Genomic DNA, 18,755 nt, shown 5'->3' on the forward strand with positions numbered 1-18,755 from the left:
TAAATACTTCTGGATATTTGCTGCAAAGTGTATCACAAGCTTTTACCATATTTTATTGCGACATCGTTAATATATTCTTAGGTTCAAGAAATGCAAAATAATGGTTGATAGTTCTCATTCCAGTGAAACGTTTATCGATTCGGACAATTGTTTTGTCAAGTGTATAATAAAAAACATTTACCTTGAATATTTCTTCACTATTACTAAAACGATAATCTGATGATAATTCATCAAAATGACGTTTAACAAATCTTCGTCGTTTACAAGTAAAACGCGGATCAACTTTCCACTAGTTTGCTAGCACTTTAGCTTCCATTTTAAATTCTTCATATGAGTCTCGAAATATTTTTAGTTTAATATTTAAATTTTCTAATGCAGAAACTGCCGTACTTAAACCCACATCTTTTTTTTGTAAAACTTTAGATGCATTATTGATTTCAGTCATGATTTTGAATAAAAATACAGTAATAAATACAAACTCAAAATTTTCGATTTGTTTTTTAATATTGGCTGCTTCATTTTTTTCATCCACCTTATTTGATTGCAGTATTATTTTTGTAACTGCTTTTAAAACTTCAACGAAACGAACTTTAATAGCTGCTATTTGGGCCCTTTTTCGACGGGCCCTTAGGCTGTGCCTACTCTTGCTATAAGGTAGCTACGCGCCTGATCTGCGGATGATTTTTGTTAATTGCATGTAACGGACTGCGTCAATTTTCGCAAATGCGGAAATTCTGTATAATTTATAACTTTTCCCTCCGCCTCCGCTTCGGCTAATTCCTAACAGAATTTTAAAGATAGTAAAATGTTAAACTTGCAAATGTAAAAATGAAAGAACGTCAGTTCAATCTTTAGGTAAGCTTTAAAACTTTAAGTAAAACTTTTAGTAATTTTATACTTCAAATGACTTTTTTTGATCAAAATATTTAAAATTTGTTTTGAATATAAGCCGAAATAGGCCTCATTTTATTTCCTCTTACCACCTCTGACCCAAACTTATATGGCTGTCTTACAGTGATAGAGTTAATGCTCTACCACTGTGAAGCAGTGCCGTATAAAAATATTCGAAACATATAAGTTTTGGTGCTTCGTACTTTTTTTACAACTATAATTGTTTTGCTTGATAACCACAAGTAAATTAAGCAAATCTATTTAATCATTAAGTAGTGGATTTATCAATCAAATAGTTTAATAGATCCACTGTTCGTAAGCTTAATAATATTCTTATGAAACTTGCATGAGTATAAAAAAAATTGGCAAAATTACTTTTGTTAAATACAATTCACCATTGTTAATTTTTAAATATATCGACAATAAAAAGGAAAATACAAATTAACTTTCGCCCAAAAAAAATCTGGCTTACTTAGTTTTGATGGTGATAAGATGAATCACTTCTAATTGAGAAAAGGTTTTCGACATATCGTTTACTTAATCAGACCTGCTTGGCTGACTACGAAAATGATAATGCGTCGCCCATGCAATCTTCCTGATACTGACATTTATCAAGAATTAATAGGTTTTACACCAGGTGGTAAAACATCCCAGTCATAAAAAATGAAACTTGGCAGATTGCGACTTCACTCTACTGACGTCTCTGCCAATAATGAATGCCTCGAATCAATTTAATTTATTAAATTAAATATCGAGAAAGAGGAGAATGAAGTTGAAAATGAAGGGAGTGAAGATGATGTAACATTAGACGAAGAGCAACGGAGACTTATTCCTCAAAAAAAGGCTATTGCTAAATTAAATAACTAACAGTATCTAGATACAGAAATTTATGAGTATCGTTCAGTGTAATTAAATGAAAAAACTCTGCAGTTTATTTATTTAGTTGATTGTGATTTTTTCTTATTGATGTTGATGTGGATAATATTTTTTCTAAGGCCATTTATATAACACGTAAAAACATATGATATATAGTACTCTTACTTTGCTTTAACAAAAAGCACCCACTGGACTTTGAAATATTTCAATAGAAGCGCTTAAAGAAACGTACAAATTTTAATTGTATACTCAAAGTAAATGATTTTTGGAGTAAATTAATTACTTTCATTATTACTATAATTCAACAAATTGGTTACAACCTCATATGGCCTTTTGTCTTACAAAATGAGGAATATATATTGAAATTTTTGCGATATAGTATAAGTGGATAAGGTTATGAGAAATTCATAGTATATAACATAGTTCAGTCCCAGTAAATGAATAATGTGATGTAATGCAATCACTTGTTTGCTGTAATGAACTTCAAATCGATATTTTCAGCACTATTACACTGTATATCTTGCATGATTCTAATTGCTCGTTCAGCACATATGTTACTTATTTGTGTTTGAATAGCTGTATTTTCTTTATTCCAAAGTTTCTTAAAAACTTAATGTGCTTTTTTTTGTTTCTTTAATCTGTCATTTTTTTCATAATCATTTTCTTTACAAAAATGGTCACTAAACTAATGTCAAACCAAGCTCCACAAAGAAATTCATTATTTTCATTAAGCAGTTCACATTTGTATGGGAGTAGCACAAAGCAAGTATGGCATATATTGCTTTAGAGATCCACCTTGCATTACTTCTATTACGTAATGTTTTAAAAGTAATAATAAAGGGAAATATAGCATGTTCTTAATATTATCGATATGCATTTCTTAATTGGTGTAAAAACTGCATCTCATTGCGCCATTGAATGTTTTTAACTTTTATTATTACATCTCTTTGTTGAAAGTCATTGATTAAATCTGCATAGTTATCACTGACTTCTTGCACAAAATCATATGATAAATTAGGAGATGTTGTCTTTCCACTAAGAATTTGGTTCATTGAATGCCTTAACGCCTAATTCAACACGTGATGTTGACATCCTATATACTAAGGTTTAGGAACACCTTTCTCTTTAAACTTTTGTTGGATAATTTCAACAACTCCATTTTTTACTCAAGCATTGACACTTGTGGTATCACAGATTATAACTTTAACACTATCTCATAATTGATATTGGTCTAATACCTCAGTTATTCGATTAAATGGTTTAAATGTTTTCCCATTATTGAGAGTTAGTGCAGCAAAGTGAACTTCATGGTTCTGATTTTTTATTACAACAGCTTATATTTTTTGCTTGTTAATTATCTTACCATCAAAATGAAAAGCCCGATTTTGATTTTTAAGAGTTTTTTCAAGGTTCTGCTGTAATTTCTGTGATTTTGTAACAGATGCCTTATATATTGCTTGGTCCATTTTGTGGAACAACTTTTGATGAATGCACTCTTACTTGTATTGTTATTACATAACCAACTTCACCTTGTAATTTAAGCTGTATTTCATAAAATTGTTTATCTTCATTTACCAAGCAGATGCCACCTGTTTTGGTAAATTTTTTACAAATTTAATTTGAGCACTTTGATTATGGAGTTCAAAAAGTTATCATATTTATTATTTAACGTTTCAATCTTCCCCACTATTGACCATTCTTTTATGAATGGAAAAATTTAACTTTTCCCATAACTTTTTCAATTCATTAGCTATCATTTTAAGTCTGCCTTTTTTAGATTTTTCATTTTGAGTAAGAAATTAAAACCTTCCAATAATTATCATTTCTTTGGGCATTCTAGTTAATCCATCCATTGGATCTTTGACAACTGGTAAATATTCATTTACTGTTACACTCTTTTAGTATGCTGTCAAGTTTTTTTTCCAAGTACCAGAATTTTTTTCAACATCTTCCCTGCTCTTTATATATGACATTTTCTACAAATATTTGTAAGTATTTTACATATATATGTAATCTTGGTAGAAAAGTATATTCAGATGATTTATCAGGTGCCAATTGATATGTGTGATAATATATTTGAATTTTTATGGGAACTATTTTTTTTTTACTATGTAAAAACAAAAAAAATTAATTTAACATAAACAAAATAAGTCATTACTTATCTTTTTTATTTTAAATTATATTAATTTAAATTATATTAAAAGTATTTATTTTACTCCAAAAATCATTTACTTTAAGTATACAATTAAAATCTATACGTTTCTCTAATAGCGCTTCTATTAAAATATTTCTATCTGCTTTTTGGGGGTGCTTTTTTGTCAATGCAAAGCAAAGGACTATTTCTCATCAGGCAGGAGTATGGCCATGTTAAAAATAAAAAAAAATAAAAAATTTGAAAATGTTGTTACCTAATATTTACATATAGAGAAAAAGTATTAGAAATTATCCTTTACTGTTATTGAAAATAAAGCTCCCTGTTAATTCTTTAATGTTCTGGTATATAAATCTTTTACTACAGTGTGACCATTCATATATTACAGGGGTGGACACGTATGAGGACAATAAGAATTGCATTCCCGTTCTTCATCTTATAAAAAGCCACATTACATAATGTAAAAACCATAAAATCAATTTTTATTTTGTTTAAGTATGGTTTAATGTAACAAGCATAGTAAAATATAACAGTTTTTCTTAATCTTTACCTATAAAAGATTTTTTTAATCCCCGGCAGCTCTATTTTCCTTTTGTCTAACATATCTAGTCCCTGTACATATATTATTTCTAGTACATTCCAAATCGCCTTCGTTTTTCCATTTACGATGTTGCATACTGTTGAACTCTAAGTCAAAATAAGCCTGTTGCTCTCAAGTCTAAATTAAAAAGCCTAAGATTAGAGCGAGTTACAATTTGCTTAGCATCTCAACGCCAAAATCAATCACTCTTAAAAGAGATACCAATCACTCTGATAGAGTATCAATTCCTCCTAAGGAGATATCAACCACTCTGAAGGAGATATCAATCACCCTGAAGGAAATATCGATCACTCTGAAAGAGATATCAATCTGAAGGAGATATCAGGGAGCTACGACAACTCTTTGTCAAAGGAACAACGGATAAATACTTAAACGCTTAAACTTATGTTGAGATCCAGTAACAGATCTTTCTTGGCATCAATAAATAATCTCTAAAGCGGTTGATTCTTACTAAAACCTAACTAAAAATTGAATTTCGTTGAGTTGCTTCGTCTTTTTTCTCCAAAAATTTCTTTGTAACTTAATATGATCCTTTGATCTATATTGATTATGGAATCTATAATCCCACTATTGATTAGTACTTCCTTTCAATCTGTCTTTTCATTTAAATGGCGTAAAACGTTCACTGGGTTCGTCCACTGAAAGTATGCACATTTCACTCGCTACTTACAGGGTTTTACTTAAACAGCTTGAAATCAATAACTTTAACTAAGCTAAAAACACTTTAAATTTCTTGAACAATTTTGATTATTTTCAAGTTAAACTTTTATTCATTTTTTAAAAGACTTTTAGTAACTATAAGTAAAAAAAAAATCTTAAACTTTGAAGATTCATTTCTTATTTATATAGAACATTCTTAGTTTAAGATATCTAAATTAGGCATTGGCAACAAATAATTGGTTTAATACTAGTCATAGATTTACTATAGGAACAAACTATATGACAGATTTTTTGTTCAAAATTACATTTTTTTTTGTAGGTATTTTTTTGTAAAATTGTTATATTGAAATTTATACAATTGCAACAACAAATGCAAAAATTTTCAGAAAATCAAAAACAGATTTCAGTAACCCAGCAATTCTTGACTTACCTTGAGTGACTGCCTGGATCAGGATCAGGAGGAATTATAGAAGCTTCACGTGGATGATGGCCAAGGTTCTCGGAGGCTGCCTATGAACTTGCTTAGGGGGCCCCAAGCAAGATGAAAATGTGAGGCCTCCCTGAAATGAAAAACATTTTAAATTATATTCATTAAAATTATTATCATAACAATGACTTTATTGAATTTCCGTACTTTAATATTTGCAAATGATTTTTTTTTGCACTCCAGAATAAATCCCTTTTATGTTTGCCTCATTATCATATAATTGACCTCGACAATTTAATATAACTAGGCCCTGCTTCTGTGTTCAAATGTATCAAGAAAGTTCTGTTAAAGCTTAGCTGGTTATCTTATTTATGTCAACAAATGAAATAAAATGCTCTTTAACTGCAAATGACTTTGTAAGTCAACAAATCCGATAAAATGTTCTTTTAACTGCAAATGCAGTTGTAAACTCTAAAAACTAGGGTTAATTGTTCTTGGTGAGTTATGCCTGTAGTGCGATTCATAATTGTTGAACAATATTTTGCATTCTGGGAATTTGAAGTTATAGATTTCTTTATATCTGAACCCAAAAGTTGAATAATTTGGTTTTGAATGTCTTTGCTAAGATAGTGATCACTTACTTTGTGTGATTTAACAATTCTTAAATGGTCTTGAAGTATAGGATCAAATTCTGAAATCATTTCAATCAAGTCCAAAACGTTTCCATTGCCTTTAGAAAATAATAATTTATCAGTTTGTTTTAGGAATGCTAAATTATGAGAGGCAAGAAAGTTTATAATTGAAATTATTCTTTTTTTTAAATTGCATATATTGACAGTCTCATCTTTATTCTTGTAGCCAAATCCAGCCATTTTATAAAAGATTATTTGTGATTTACAAACTTTTCTTTCGTTGGATTCCCCATTTGAAAAATGCCCTTTATAGTACATCACTAAGAATTTTTGTCCATGGTTTTCCTTTGGAAGATCCTCATCTTTCAGTTTTATAGGACCTCGTTGAACCAAAATTTCTCTAAATAAGTTCATTGGGATTTTGGGAACCTCAGTTCTGAAATGAAACAAATAAAGAAATAAAATTTGATCTACGTGTAAATAAGGTACCTACAACTTGAGCATTCAGCATTTCATAAGAGAAGAATATTTATTACTATAAATATTTCTTCTCTTATGAAATGCTGAATGCTCAAGTTTTAGGAACAATGTTACAAATTTTTACAAAACTTTTGCCCACTGCAAATTTTTTTATTGTTTATAAATTAATTTTCTCTGCATGTAAAAATAATGTAAAATTTTTTCTGTATCATCGACTGTTTCAAAAAAATATATCGTCGTTGCTTCACAAATCATTTCATGGAGGATTTTTAGTGAGCTTCTCTCGCAGCCCGCGGCTTAGATTAAGAAAGAAAAGTATTGAGTTACAAGACAGATAACATGTATATTGTAGACGGAAATTGAATTCTTCTGAGTGACGAATAATTTTTCTTCCTCAAGCTCTTTTTCTCTAATTATGACCAGTTTCTCCCAGTCATAATTACTGTCGGATGAGCCTAATGCAGTAATTTCCTTCTTTGTCAACAAGAACTTCGTCAACAAGAAAACAGAGCTGAATGAAATTGAAAAAGCCACAGAACTTAAAGCACCGGCTTAATTACTGCAGTGCGGTAAAAGTGCGTAAAAATGCGTAAATCTGAAATTCTTTATTTGCGCAACTTTGCCGTTATTATTGGATAGACTTAAACTTCATTACGCTTTCTGCTATAAAAAAAGAGAAACTAAAAAAGTCTTAATGTTTTCTGCTATAAAAAAAGAGAAACTAAAAATTCTTTGTGTAAATTTGCGTCAAAGTAAAAAATGCGTATTACGCATCTTTACCGCATTTTACCGCAAATTTGTTTTCTGGCGGTGCGGTGACACCGGTGCTTGCAAAGTAAAGTTCTTCAAAGCTTGCAAATCAAGAGAAAAAGAGTCGAAAAACACTTCATAATATTAATATTTTTGTCAAAACGTATTTTTAAACACTTTACTTAAATTTTAAAACTATAAGGCCTTTAAAACCCTGAGGCTCCGGTAAAATCCGGAATCGTCCCCCCCCCTTCCCTTAAAGGCAACATCTGATAGTTCTCTCTGTGACAACACTAATCAGAGACAATCTACAATATATGTGCCTCTTCTTTTCCAACAATCTAAAATATATGTCATCTCCTATTCAAACTTATATACGCATTTAATCGATAGAAGCTTTTTAACAACCCTTTAACAACCTTTTAACAACCTTTTAACAACTTTTTAACAAGCAAATTTGTTAAACATTAACTTACAAGACTCACGCATGTTTTTCATTAGAATCATGGGAGTTTAATTTTTTTCAATTAGAAGAATTGCATCACTTTTATTCAGCTTTTGCTTTCAAGATTCTTTCAGTTTTGGTTTTTGTTTCGTTTGATACAATTATCGTAATTGATACATTTGTCGTAGACTTTTAGTTTCGATTTCACTTCGTAATACTTTTTTGTTTGCACAATTTACAACATTTAGCTCTGGAAATTTTTTTAACATTTTATGGAGTTTCTTGAAAAGATTGAAGATTAAATCAAAATTCCCTAAAATAGATGTGCCATTTGTATAATAGTCGAGAAGATGGTGAAAATGATTAGTTGGTTGGATCGACATTTAATTGACCGTTAATGATCAAGAAAAATTGTCATAAAATAGATGGGTTTTAACAACTAAACAGTATGGCATATTTAGCTTTTTTTTTTTTTTTTCCAAATTTCACTTTTTACATCGTGGTAAAGTTAAACAGCTAATGTACCTTTAAATGAAAACTTTTAAAACTTTCTCTTATTGAATAATACTTCTAAAGAAAGCGATCTCTTAATAAAACTTTTGCAAATTTTAACGGACGGACGTTTTAAAACGAAGACCGCAGAAGGAAAACCAGACATGCTACAGATGTTAATATCATTTGTTATCCCCTTTCTTTCTTCTTCTCATATTAAATATTGATCTGACTTTGCAAACATATTGAAAACTCACCTACGTCACTAGTAAAGAGCAGTTTAAAATACTATATTCTGTGGAGATATAATAAGACACTTTCAAACTTAAAAATCCATATTTCTCATAAATTACGAAATGTGACATGACTTCCCCTGTGGTCTTAATATATTTTAACGTAAAAAAAAACTAATACATAAAAAAATTTACATACAAACAAACCAACGTATTTAAAATTTTAGAATAGTATTAACTATAATAATAATAATAATAATAATAATAATAATAATAATAATAATAATAATAATAATAATAATAATAATAATAATAAAAATAATAATAATAATAATAATAATAATAATAATAATAATAATAATAATAATAATAATAATAATAATAATAATAATAATAATAATAATAATAATAATAATAATAATAATAATAATAATAATAATAATAATAATAATAATAATAATAATAATAATAATAATAATAATAATAATAATAATAATAATAATAATAATAATAATAATAATAATAATAATAATAATAATAATAATAATAATAATACTAATAATAATAATAATAATAATAATAATAATAATAATGATAATAATAATAATAAAAATATTAATAATAATAATAATAATGATAATAATAATAATAAAAATAATAATAATAACAACAATAATAATGATAATAATAATAGTAATAATGATAATAATAATAATAACAATTATAAGAATAATAATAATAACAATAATATATATATATATATATATATATATATATATATATATATATATATATATATATATATATATATATATATATATATATATATATATATATATATATATATACAGGAATAAAAAGATTTTAGAATATAGTAAAAAAACTCTTGTAGTGCCTCGCAAAGTGCAGAGGTTTATTTGGTATCTTCAAATTGCCTTCAAAAATTGCTGCAAAAACTAAAATGAAAATCAATTGACGGAAGATCCGGATAGTACAATTTCAAGAAATTTTGCCGTCGGTTTGAACCGAACGAGGCGGCTCTGCATTGTCATCCAAAAACACAACTTTGTTTTGAAGATGACCCAGCGTTCACTCGTTCGAGTTGTTGGCAAAACACATCATCGTTCAACCTCTTTTCCTAGAGCTCCCAATCCACACCTATCAGAGCATGGCCTAATCATACTAAAAAATTATATTAAAACAATCAAGCGGCACAATTTTTTGAATTAACTAAAAATGTTTTCTTTTTTTTTTTGACTAATAGTTATAATAAAATTTATTTCTCAAAAAACAGACCAAAACAAAGCAAAAAAGAAATACAGCGTTTATTTTAAGATATGCAAGAAGATTGTAAAAAATCATGTGTACAACATGTTGACTGCTGTTTAAGTTTACATTGATGCATTGCAATTTGATATCTTGTTCAACAAAGTTAATCAAATGCACAAAAAAAAAAAATCAAGGTTTTCAAATGCACAAAAAAAAAAAAAAAATTTGCGCTGCTGTTTTTTTTTTGTCAATTAGGTTTCTAAAACTACGTCAAGCTTAAAAGTGTTTTTTGAGAGCAAAATCTTGTAGTGTATGACAAACAGAAAGGATGGGAAATTCAGTTTAAAGATAGTTTTTTTTTGTTAAATATCCAAAAGTAATTTTTATTTGAGAAGTCGTGATAAATTTCATTAATAAATTTTAAGCAATTTTAGGAAAGTTGTGATAAATTGTAGGAAATATTGAAATATTTGAAAACTACAGGTGTCGAGAAAGTTTTAAATTGTGTAAGATTAAATAAGTTTTTGTTGGACTATGTTTGTAAAGATGAAAACAGATTTTCACATAGTCAAACATAGTTTTCTCCTGCTAAGGTGTTGTTTTTCCGTAGGGGTAAAAAATCCAAAAACGTCTTCCAGGAGAGGTTCAACCCAATTGTAAAGACCATCAACAATTATTGGGGATGTCATATTTCCACAGATGAGAAGCAGATAAAAAGTTTAAATACGCCAAGCATAAAAAGTTTGCTAAAAAAGCACTGATTTGGTAAGCTATTTATAGTTGTGACAAAAATTAGCATCTTACATTACAAACACTAATCAAATATATGTTTAAGAGTGCTTAAAAAACGTCTTTTACCTCCCATTATATTATATGATAATGGACAAATGTTATAACCTCATTTGGCTTCATTTTATTATGGTAAACTAGTTATAAAATGGTATGAAAAAAGTGATGTGAACTTTGTGCCTAATCTTCCAAACTGCCCAGAATTGAGAGTTATTGGGCAATTATTACACGGAAAATAAAATTAAAAAAAAAAAAAAAAAAATTAATAGTAAAGAAATAAAAAAACTTTGCAGAAACATCAAAGATTTGACAACTTCATGGAAAAAAAGTATCAAATAGTTGATGATATTACTGCTGTGCGCAAGTTTAAAGGAACCACCAAAGAAAAAAGTTCAAAGTTTTACTAAATGTCTACAGGAATAAATTTCTTTAAAATATTTTATAATGCATCATATTGAAGCATTAGAATTATTGCTTAGTTATAAATAAAAGTTGATTACTTTTTTTTCTAGTAATTTTTCAATTAAGTATGTTGGCATGACAGTTTCTAAAAATTTTTGAATTTTTTGTTAAGTTAAAAACTGCACTACACAATAAAAGTACAGGCCAAATTAAACCAGTATCACACAATTACAAAAATTACATATTGGAAACATAATATAAATATATTTAGCTTAAACAACTATAAATATATAAACCGTTTATTTTATCTCCAGATTTACCCAGATGATACAACACATTATTTTCAATTATGAATGGCTTTATTCTATTTCAAAAAATTGATTAATCACCACCTTTTCCTAATTACTGTCTTTGGATATTTTTTGTCTTTTAAAAAATTTAAACTTCAAGAAATTCAGTGTGCATCGTTAATTTTTTAACAATACACGTCACAGCAAAAAAAAAAATATGGTAGTAAAAATCTCACACTACACCAAAAGGTAAAAAAATCTCTATTGTATATTATTTGGTTTGACTAAATTGCATTTTCCATTTTCAATTCTGTTGGAAAGGTTTAAATTTGAAGTTTTGAAAAAAAATTAAGTTTTTGTAAAAATTTTCATCAACATCAAGTCATGTTAATTTTCTCAAATTTTTTAACGAATATTAAAAGATATTGTATTTTTCAAGAATTTTTACAATATCTAATCAAAATTAAGAATTTAATGTTATGGTCGAAAAATGACAACTTTAATGCAACGGATGAGAGCGACTTGTTCAAAGCTTCAAACTCCCGTCCCATCTTATTATCCTATCTGAAGCTGACAATTAAACTACTTTTTATTAATTTTCGTCGATGTGATTTTCACCAATTGCATGGAAGTGAAGTTTGCAATTTTTAAAATTTTAGAAACTGCTAATTTATTCGACAGGTTTAGAAAAAAATGAATATTTCACTCTTTGTATTCATTTCTTCTGGTGACGGGAGGTAGAAATTTCGCTTCCAATTTTGCAGTTGGAAGTTGGAAGGCAGAAACCACTGGAAACAGCCTCCAAAATATCTTCTGACGGCTGCTGCCACTGGCTTCCGCCGGCCAATTAGCGATGGTCTCAAGATTACTTTGCCTCATTTAAGAGACAGAAGCTCTGGTCATAGCACTTATAAACAGGTATTAACGAAATCTGATGCTACTGTAAGTTTCTGTTTTACTTTCATTTGTTCGATTGAGATTGAGTGACTGTAAAAAAATTATGTCAAAATCCGCAGTCATCACCAATACTTTATTGCCGACCAATTGTGTTTAATTTTTTAAAAGAAACAAATGAATTTATTACAACTGAAACTAAAAAAAGCGTTTGATTAGTTGGTTTGTGAATTTAACAAAGATTTATTTTTTGAAAATTGCTACTACTTGCTGTAATAAACAATAGAAAAGGTACAAAAATTAGTTCATAAATGTTACATTTCATTAGTTTACTTAAAAAAATTAAACATTAAACAACAATTGACGTCCTTTGGCGTGGCTACCCTTCATGGTGTCCATTGGCATCATGGCTGGCTTAGCGTTTTTTTTTTTGTTAAAACAAAAAGTTTAAAAAACATACAAAAGCAAATTAAATTTAAAGTTCGTTAACTAAAAGCTAATTAAAGTGAAAAGTCATAATCAAAAAGTCTAATCAAGGTTAATTGTTGAACCAGTAGCAGTTGATAGGTGTCCTAGGTTGACCTAGTTTGATTTGAGCAGTTAGTGCGCCATTACCCTTTAGCCGAAGAATCTTGAGTACTTTGAGTTCCTCAATCTTAGTCCCTGAAAGAAATTTTTAACAATCGATTAATTAATTTTAAACACAAATTGATTGTAAAAAAACATTGATTATAAAAAATAATTTTTTAAAGGTCACCTCTTTCAAAATACTAACAAAAGAAAAACCTCATCCGTTTTAGTTACGGGAAAGGGAAAGGGATGGGAAAATTAATCACGTGAGCATGCGCAATTTGTAATTTAATTTTGAAAGTTAATCACTGCGCATGCTCCTATGATTAATTTTCCCATCCCTTTCCCTTTCCCGTAGCTAAAACAGATGAGTGGAAACTCACCTTTATGCTTTTGAGCGAAAGTTTTCGGCTATCCTTAAATATATAATTTAATATCTCTAAATAGATATGTAATGATAATTGCAAAGTTTTTTTTTCTGCTTTTTAAGTCTACATTGACTTTTATAGCATCATTTTTTTATTTCGTATTTTTATAGCATCACTCTTTTAACGTCAATTGGGACAAAATGAGAAAAAGACTAAATAACTGTTTAGCGACATTTTGGAAAAACTTTGAGATCTTTGACGAAATACTGTTTTTAATGTTTTAAAATGGATGTAAAACTTTTAGTTGAGATTTTCATAATTGCCGATAAGTAATGGATTATATTTGCTTGCTTTATTTTTATGAAATTCTGTTTTTATTTTTAACTGCTGAATGCTGTGCCATTGGGATTATTCAAGCGTCAGAAATATTTTGAAAAATTTTTTTTAGACTTTGTTTTTTTTAAAAACTTATTTTAATTTTAAATTTACTTTTTAAAAAACAGAATTTAAACATGAAAGTTAAAAGGTATTTTTTTAAATTTTACGTATCATCATTCATTTACTCGTTACTTTTTTTATGTTTATATCGTAATTGCAGCTATTGGTTTTAATTTAATAGAATTGAAAATGATTATGGGATTGATAGTAACTTTGAAATCGCATTACATAAGCTTTATTCAGTTCGGTAAATTATACGTAAAATTTAAATCGGTGGTTAAACTAATATTTACGCTTTTTTATCTTAAATCAAACTATTGATCAACTCGACTAAAAACTAAATAAAAACTGACACTCATTTCGAGGATGAACTTACAAAATCACCTATTGTTGCATAATGTCAACTGTGATGCTCCCTGTTTGCCACATTTCTTTTTATTTTAACTTTATAGCCGCCGTTGTTACGACAATAAAGTAAAATAAAACATTTAAATATTTTAAATAGTTTTTTGGTTACTTAACCTTAAATGGAATCTAGAACTTGCTCAAGAAGCCATTCGTAGTTATTAAAATGATAATAGAATAACTACTCAGTTTTGGTTCATACTTTCGGTCAATCCCTAATTTAATGAAGGTATTTTAATGAAGGTCTTTTACAATTAATGCAAAAACATGGGACGTGTTTCACTCCACGACTTATTAGTTTTAAAATAAAAAACACTTAAAATAAAAAAACACTTGAAATAAAAAAGCACTTGAAATAAAAAATACTAGAGATAAAATCAGCAGTTGTTTTATTTTGGTTCTTGTCAAATTTTGCAGCCGAGGCGTATTTTCTTTGAGATGACGTCATACGAAAGTTTTATTGATTTTTTTTGCAACATAGGAGCCGTTAAGTTCTAAAAAAACTTAATTCTGAGATTATTTGTTATGTTTGTGGAAGCGAGGATAGACTTTTTAAACTCACAACCAATAAAAATATCAAAATAATATGTCCGTTTCTGTTAATTTTAAAGCTATGATGTATATAGTAAATAATACTAGCTCATAAAATACATAAGGAATTGAATTCAAAAATAAAAAAAATTGTTTGCATCAAACTCAAATAGATGACATCAATCTTATCTCAGTAAACTCTAAATCAAACAATTAAAAAACTGTTAGCACAATTGAATGGTATTCAGATGAAAAGGTCTACTAAATCTTTATATTTTATCAGTATTAAATTTTTATACTTTAAAAGCATTTGTGATAAAGTTTAGTGATAGCTGATCCTAAGCTACATTAAGATCAGCTCTCACTAAATTTTATTGAATTTAATCATAGAAATTTGTGTGTGATTGAATTTAGCTTTAAGTAATTTTGTTTACAAATTTAATATTTCAAATTCTATTGTTCTTCTCAAAATATTTAATATACTTTTCCCTGTCCTATTGTCTTGATCTACCTGTACGTTTTGATGTACCTGTTTGTTTGCAAAAGTTTTTTCAAGATATTAGTCCTTATTTGTCAACAATAAGTTGTTGTATTTTACATTTCCATGTGTGCAATGCTAAATGTAATGGCTTCTTTGATGGAATTATTGTTTTTGTTAAACAAATTACAATATTAAATTTAATTTTGAACTTAGGACCAACTTAGTTGTTTCAAAAAAAACTTTCTTAAATGAGAATCTACATATTTATTCTTTGTTTTAATTTTAATCGATAAGCAAGATGTTTTTTTAAAATTTATAGCGAACTAAAAATGATCTAATTTGTTTGTGTTCCATCATAGTGGAAAATTATATTTTACATTAAGTCATCCAGAACACGAAAAAAAAACGGCAAAAAACGAGCGAATTGTTAAGATTTTACAAATAATAATTAAAAAAATCATAAATACACTAATTTTTTTTACATATAATAATAAAAAAAAAATGTAAGTTATCAGTAAACGAGTTCTAGAAGATAGATCATGAGGAGGTTTTGTTCTAAGCCGGAGATAGATCATGAGGAGGTTGTGGCCTCACTTAAAATTGTATTATCGTCATGTAAAAAAGAAACATTTACATTATCTCCTTGAAACAAAATTAGCGTTTTCCTTTTTAGGGCAGCACTTTAAAGCTTTTAAAATTTTATAGCTATAAACTCTATTTTAAATCTCAAATAGGATATGATTAATTACTACATATTAAATCTAGTCTAGTCAGCGCATTTCTAAAAAGCAATGGGATATTGTTGTTTTTCTAGTATAAATTCTATTTAAATCATTATGCAATTTAAATATTTGCATTTCTTTTTTAAAACACATTTTTTTTAAAGGTATTATTATCAACATAGTGATAAGAAATTATAAAAAGAAATTCCGGAGAAATCTGAGATTCATTGTTTTGTTTACTTTTATAGTGAGTGTCAGCTTCTTCCAGTTCGTGTCAGCGCAAGCAGTACAGCTATAATAAATAATTACATAATTTTGTCTTCAAGCGAAAATTAATACCTTACGCAATTATTTTTAGGTGGGTGATTTTCATTAAAAGCTTTAATCATGAATGATAAAAAAGAAGTAAATTTGTTTGATGGTTTTATTTTCAAATCGGCAAGCGATTTGGATAAGCCGTTTCGAAGAAGATTTTGCACAGTTTCTTTTGAAGAAATATCTGTATCAGACCAAATTAACATTAAAACAAAAAGATCTTCATTTCCTATCAGAAGAGCTTCGCTAAAGATTGACCAACTTTCTAGGGTGCTTCAGACCAAACCTTCTTCTCGAAGATTAGTTTTTACATACTACAAAAAAAAATATAAAACAATTCTTGGTGAGTTTATTGAGTTTAAACCGATGCCTAATTTAACTTGACTGGCTTTACTTGAAATTTTTAAAACTTCAACTTTTAGGGAAGTTTATTCTTGACGATTCCGACTTCAGAGAGGTAAAAGAGGGCATAAAAGAATTTCAAAACGTGGTTTGCGTTAAGCTGACTCGTCATCAGATACAAAGGGATTTGTATTTGTGTTTTGAAACGATCGAAGAGAAGGGAAGTTTCCTTAATGTTCTTCGCGAAAATATTGGACTTGTAGGTTTTTTTGTTGTAAATTTTGTTCAATTATTTAAAAGTTTCAGTAAAACGCCCTAATTTGTAAGGGCTTCTCTCTGACTTATGAAAATTAATTTGTAAGGGCTTCTCTCTGACTTATGAAAAATAAATTTTAGTGTTTTGCGAGTTTCAATTTTCATTTTACACTTTCTTTTAAGCTTTTAAAATTTATTAAAATTTTGATGAAAAGATGGGCTAGACCGATTTCACATAGCATTGTATTTTCAATTGCTTTTATGTTTAGAAGTCACACAGTGACATTGAAGATTATGATAAACTTCCAATAAAAGACATCCCAAATGATGAGGACAATCCGTAAGTAACCATAATTAGAATTTAAAAACTCATAAATATCTCCAAGTAAGAATTTTAAAAAATATTCGTTTTTCCCAGGCTTTTAAAAGAGTTGTTTGATATTTCTAAAAAAATAAGAAGCGAAAGTGAAATTAATCAGGAAGTTAGCCAGGATCCCTTAGACGATTTCTACACAAGTGGTATTTGTATAAGAGATTCTGGATATTCGACTGCTTCGATAAGATTCAGTAATGGTTCTTCGTTCAGTAGAAACTCTGTATACTCAACAGCTTCCTCAACCTATATTTGCAGTACTTACGAAGCTCCAAAGTTAAGAGTACCTTCATTGAGTCATGATGTAGTTGTTCATATTGATATAAGCCCTTCAGCTTCCTTACCCAATCAAAATTGTATTGAATTCCTTGCAGATGAATCCATAGAAGAAGATGAATCGCTAATGCCAAAGAAACGCTACTTTTCAATGTGATGCAGGCATAACATTTTGGAAGAAAGCGTTGCATACCTCTGCCAATTGTGACCAATTGTGACCTTAGCTATTATAACTCTGATATTCATAAAAATATAAATAATTTAAAAAACTAAATTTGTAAATAGATAATTGTAGTGCCTTATATATTAAACTATTTTAAAATTGAAGGGCAGATTTTGTTATCAAGGATATTTATGTTCTGTTATTTTAAACTTTAAATTCTGTAATTTTAGAAATTATATGAAGCCATTTGCAAATGAAGTTAACTTAGAAAGAATTTAAAATCAGATTTATTATATAAAACTTACTACAGGTATTTTGAAAGATGTCTCTTTCTTGGAATATTCCAAAACGCTTTTTTTTCTTGTAAGCCGACTTTTAAGCAACCTTTATACAGTGTTTTTAATGAGAGACATTTCCAAAACAGTTCTGAAGTTGCTTTTTTTAACACACCCAGCGCAGTAACTAAAATAGTGCAATGTATTTTCTTGGGTTTTTATAGTATAGACATATCTACCTGAAGAGTAGTTTTTAAAAACATTCATTTTCCTTTTTGACTTTTTTTTCCGTCTGTTTTCTGTGCCTAATTTCAATATTCTTCCTAACGAAATAAAACTTATTGATATAAAGCACCTACAGATGCTTGTTTGTGACGTACAAATGCTTGTTTGTGACGGAAAAAGCAAACCTCTTCAAGTTTTATCTTTTATGAGACCGTAAACTTAAGCTTTGTAAAATCCACACGTTTTGTGGAGCATGTTGTGGGTGTGCAAATTTTTGGTCAAATATTATAGTATATATGGCTGCTAAAAGATGAGAAATTTTTTCTGCAAAAAGCAGTTGAAATTTTGGCCAAAATTATTAAATTCTTCAGGAGATAATGAGATAAATACAGACATATTTATATATATGATATACTTTTAAGTTGACTATATATCGCGTATGAAAAAAAGTTAATATCCTACCTGTTGGTTCTGCTTGAAACGAGCTCTCAATTTAAGGGGGAATCTATGAAACACTATCGAAACGAGGATTTTGTTGTAAGGTGATACCTCATTCGAAAAAAACATAACATTAAAAAATGCGTGTTGAAAAAGCGAACGTATTTGCAAAGCATGCTTCACTTTCAGCTGGATGATCAACCTCGATTTAAGGTGGTAGGCCTATGAAAAACTTTTTTCAAGCATCAAAGTTATATTTACAATAAAGCTAAGCATTTGTTAACAATAATTATGA

General features: G+C 28.3%; 2 protein-coding genes across 4 annotated transcripts; one reads left to right on the forward strand and one right to left on the reverse strand.

Moving 5' to 3' along the window:
- Positions 1 to 3,876: 3,876 nt before the first annotated feature.
- On the reverse strand, positions 3,877 to 6,734 carry LOC149883762 (uncharacterized). The gene is made up of 2 exons (XM_090098582.1): positions 5,611 to 6,734; positions 3,877 to 4,637 (listed from the first exon to the last, which is right to left on the reverse strand). Exon 1 carries the CDS (start codon positions 6,651 to 6,653, stop codon positions 6,054 to 6,056), a length of 600 nt encoding a protein of 199 aa, XP_089954708.1. The 5' UTR covers positions 6,654 to 6,734; the 3' UTR covers positions 3,877 to 4,637; positions 5,611 to 6,053.
- Positions 6,735 to 8,156: 1,422 nt separating this feature from the next.
- On the forward strand, positions 8,157 to 17,843 carry LOC149883763 (uncharacterized). Of its 3 annotated transcripts, XM_090098035.1 has the most exons (6): positions 8,157 to 8,360; positions 10,519 to 10,673; positions 16,157 to 16,456; positions 16,536 to 16,714; positions 16,980 to 17,050; positions 17,129 to 17,843. In XM_090098035.1, exons 3-6 carry the CDS (start codon positions 16,186 to 16,188, stop codon positions 17,514 to 17,516), a joined length of 909 nt encoding a protein of 302 aa, XP_089954161.1. In that variant the 5' UTR covers positions 8,157 to 8,360; positions 10,519 to 10,673; positions 16,157 to 16,185; the 3' UTR covers positions 17,517 to 17,843. The 3 variants fall into 3 exon arrangements, with proteins under 3 accessions (XP_089954161.1, XP_089954162.1, XP_089954160.1); XM_090098036.1 differs by lacking the exons at positions 8,157 to 8,360; positions 10,519 to 10,673 and adding an exon at positions 14,740 to 14,851; XM_090098034.1 differs by lacking the exons at positions 8,157 to 8,360; positions 10,519 to 10,673 and having other exon boundaries at positions 16,052 to 16,456.
- The last annotated feature ends 912 nt before the right edge of the window (positions 17,844 to 18,755 follow it).

Source organism: Hydra viridissima, unplaced genomic scaffold (genome assembly GCF_058129835.1).
Source record: "Hydra viridissima isolate aposymbiotic clone 2 unplaced genomic scaffold, HvirCarnegie_v1 scaffold_9, whole genome shotgun sequence".
NCBI classification, from domain to species: Eukaryota; Metazoa; Cnidaria; class Hydrozoa; order Anthoathecata; family Hydridae; genus Hydra; species Hydra viridissima.